The sequence below is a fragment of the Pistacia vera genome, unplaced genomic scaffold, assembly GCF_008641045.1.
Source record: "Pistacia vera cultivar Batoury unplaced genomic scaffold, PisVer_v2 Contig1007, whole genome shotgun sequence".
Taxonomy (NCBI): domain Eukaryota; kingdom Viridiplantae; phylum Streptophyta; class Magnoliopsida; order Sapindales; family Anacardiaceae; genus Pistacia; species Pistacia vera.
In genome coordinates, this window is record NW_022195036.1 from 251,887 (window position 1) to 255,732 (window position 3,846).

Below are 3,846 nucleotides of genomic sequence, written 5' to 3' on the forward strand. Positions count from 1 at the left end.
CTTTTATTTTAAAACATGAAAGGTTTAAATACTTATGAGAAAGTCAAATATGCCCTTGAGTCGTTAGCCTTACATAATGTTTTTCAAATTAAAGGATGATTTTGTTCATGAAAAAAAAAACGTGTCATTGACTAGTAGACCACCAAAATTACAGGGACTAAAATGTTCTTCACCCGTAAATAGTTTTTAAAATTCACCACGTCGTTTATCAGGAAACGGCACGCCATCCATCATTCCATATTACCAACGACGTGTCCTATTTGTTCCCTCAAAACTACCGCGATTGTGGGACGATTGGGCCACATCAACTGACTAAACTACTCTTGGAAGATGAAAAATGCTTTGAAAGCTCTCTTCACTACTAGCACAAAAACAAATTTCAATTCTTACCTACAAACATGCATTTCCCTCCTAAAGAACTTCACAAACCACAACTTGGTCACTCAAGGAAGTGCCATTCATGCTCATGTACTCAAAACGGGGATTTTTAAAGAGAGATTTGTGGCTATTAAGCTGCTGCTGATGTACCTCAACAGTAGAAAAACTCATGAAGCTAACGGGGTTGTAAAGGAGTTTAACGGTTTTGATATTGTTGTGCATAACTGTTTGATTAATGCTAATATTCAATGGGGAAATCTTGAGCAAGCTCAAAGGTTGTTCGATGAAATGCCTGAAAGAAATGAGGTTTCGTGGACGGCTTTGATTTCTGGTTTTATGAGACATGGACGAGTTGAAGAATCAATTTGGTACTTTGATAGGAACCCATTTCAGAATGTGGTTTCTTGGACTGCAGCTATTAGTGGGTTTGTTCAAAACGGGTATAGTTTTGAAGCTTTGAAGCTTTTCTTGAAGCTGCTTGAATCTGGAGTTAATCCGAATGCGGTTACTTTTACTTCTATAGTTAGAGCTTGTACAGTGTTTGGTGATTTTCGGTTGGGCATGAGTTTTTTTGGGTTAATTCTTAAGGCTGGATTTGAAGGGAATATATCAGTTTCAAATTCTTTGATTAGTTTATGTGTGAAGATGGGTGAAATTGATTTGGGTAGGAAAGTATTTGATCAGATGGAGAAGAGAGATGTTATTTCTTGGACTGCGACACTAGATATGTATGTTGAGATGGGAGACTTGGGAGAAGCGCGTAAAATCTTTAATGAGATGCCAGAAAGAAATGAAGTTTCTTGGAGTGCTATGATTGCCAGATATAATCAGAGTGGCTATCCTGAAGAGGCTTTGAAACTCTTTCGCCAAATGGTTCAAGATGCTTTTAAACCAAATACCTCGTGTTTCGCTACCATTCTTTGTGCTTTGGCTAGTTTTAAGGCTTTGCAACCAGGAATGAACATACATGCCCATGTAGTGAAAATTGGAATTGATGGTGATGTTTTCATTTGTAGCTCTCTTATTGACTTGTACAGTAAATGTGGCGAGACTAAAGATGGACGATTAGTGTTTGACTGGATCGTGGCAAAAACTGTGGTTTCATGGAATTCCATGATTAGTGGTTACAGTCTGAATGGCCAAATGAAAGAAGCCAAGGAGTTGTTTGATTATATGCCCACGCGAAATAATATCTCTTGGAGTGCCATAATTTCTGGTTATTTAGAACATAAACAATTTGATAAGGTGTTTGAAATGTTTAATGAGATGCTTTTGTCAGGTGAAATTCCGAATAAGTCCACTTTCTCAAGTGTGCTTTGTGCTTCTGCGTGCATGGCCTCATTAGAAAAAGGGAAGGACCTTCACGGAAAAGTTGTTAAACTTGGGCTTCAGTATGATGTTTTTGTAGGAACTGCACTTACTGATATGTATGCAAAATCTGGGGATATTGAGAGCTCTAAGCTGGTGTTTGATGGAATGTCCGAAAAGAATGAAATCACTTGGACTGTGATGATTCAAGGACTTGCAGAAAGTGGTTTTGCAGAGGAAGCTCTTATTTTGTTCGAGGAAATGGAGAAAACATCGGTTGCTCCAAATGAGCTCATGCTATCATCAGTTCTGTTTGCTTGTTCTCATTCTGGTTTAGTTGACAAAGGACTTCAATACTTTAACTCAATGGAGACTATTTATCATATAAAGCCAAGGGGAAGGCACTATACTTGTGTGGTAGATATGCTATCTCGGTCAGGACGCCTCTCTGAAGCTGAAAATTTTATTAACTCAATGCCATTTCAACCTGAATCCAATTCATGGGCAGCTCTTTTAAGTGGTTGTAAGATTTATAAAAACGAGGAGATAGCTGAGAGGACAGCTAAAAAGCTTTGGGAACAGACGGACAAAAACCCAGAAGGATATGTCTTGTTGTCAAATATTTATGCTTCAGCTGGCAGATGGACCGATGTTATGAATATAAGGAAGTTAATGAAGAAGAAAGGACTGAAGAAGAGTGGAGGATGTAGTTGGGTTGAAGTGAGACATCAAATACATTCGTTCTATTCTGAAGACAGAACACACTCTCAATCAGCTGAACTTTATGGATTTTTGGAGCTTTTAATGTCTGAAATGTTTGTTCATGAGAATCCTATAACAATTGAATTATGACATTTTAGGACAGTTCAAAAAAGCTGGATTCTCAATGAGACGTTTATGTAGTGTTATCGGAGTCCAGATCTCAAAAGCTGTGGTATGGGTCTTGAAGGAGGAAGCTTGTGGGGTGTTCATGAGGTAGACCTAAACTCATATCCCAATTTTTAGCTTCAGATCTTGAAGTAAATGATTCTGTGTTTATAATTGTAGCAAGTAGATCGTTTCTGAGTTCTAAAGGAATTGCTTCTGACCTCCAGGTTCATTTCAAAATCCGTGATATCCTCGATTCTGTTGTTGGATCATCGATTTTTCTTGAATTGTCGCTTCAAAGGTGCCTGGATAAGCCCACTTTGTGGTATGCTTCATGAAAAATATAATCATCCCACTTCAGCATTCAGCATTTTTATCGATTCTTTTAAAAGAATTTGTAGATGGTATCAAAATTGGAAGATGGACTAATTAGAGATGGGCGCGGGGTGGGGAACCAGGACAACGGGGATTTTTCCTCATCTCATTCCCCGCGTACGGGCGTCCCACTAACATCTGAAACCTGTATTTTACATGTAATTATCCCACTGACATCTGAAACCTGTATTTTGCATGTAACAAAATTATAATAAAATTTGAGCCTTTTACTCCCATCTGTCCACTGTCCTATAAACAAGCCAACAAAATATAAATTGTTATTAAAAGTGTTTTCTATTTATCCTTGGCTGCTGTGGAGACTTGAGCAGCGTCGGCTATGGCTGTGGACACTTGAGTGGCGTGACGATGTTGGCTGTGGGTGTAGAGAGGAGACTTGAGCGGTGGAAAATGTTCAGGGTGGGTTGTGTGGAAAAAGTGGATATATATACGGAGGGCATTTTGTAGTTATTTAAATATATCAAGAGCAGTATAGTAATTTACTGGACCTGGGGTGGGGAGACTTCCATCCCCGTCCCCAAGGACAGGGAATTTTGTGGTTCTTGAGTTTGACTCCCCGTCCTTGATTTTTCGTGGAATCCTTGCCCAGTATGGGGCAGGGCGGGGCCTTGGAAAACCGGGGAAAACGCCTATCTTTATATCAGATATAAAACTGGAAGGAAGCTTTAGCTGCAAGATGAAACTAAGTTTTTGTATAGTCGGAAATTTAGGAGGGGAAAGGGATTGATTTAGCTGGAAGTTTTGGATTGTAAAGCTCTTAGGGAGCGTTTGGTTGGGGGTTAAATGAGATTACTGGGATAATGTCATCTTATTTTACTTGATTACCATGTTTGGTTGTCAAGTAATATCAGATACCGGTTATCTTCAATTACCAATAGTGGTTACTATTGGTAATATCAG

The 3,846-nt window shown here is 38.9% G+C and overlaps 1 protein-coding gene across 1 annotated transcript; it reads left to right on the plus strand.

Moving 5' to 3' along the window:
- Window positions 1-330: 330 nt before the first annotated feature.
- Window positions 331-3,145, plus strand: LOC116145097 (pentatricopeptide repeat-containing protein At2g13600-like). The gene is made up of 2 exons (XM_031430564.1): window positions 331-2,661; window positions 2,781-3,145. The coding sequence occupies exon 1, from the start codon at window positions 331-333 to the stop codon at window positions 2,536-2,538; it is 2,208 nt and encodes a 735-aa protein (XP_031286424.1). The 3' UTR covers window positions 2,539-2,661; window positions 2,781-3,145.
- Window positions 3,146-3,846: the final 701 nt, after the last annotated feature.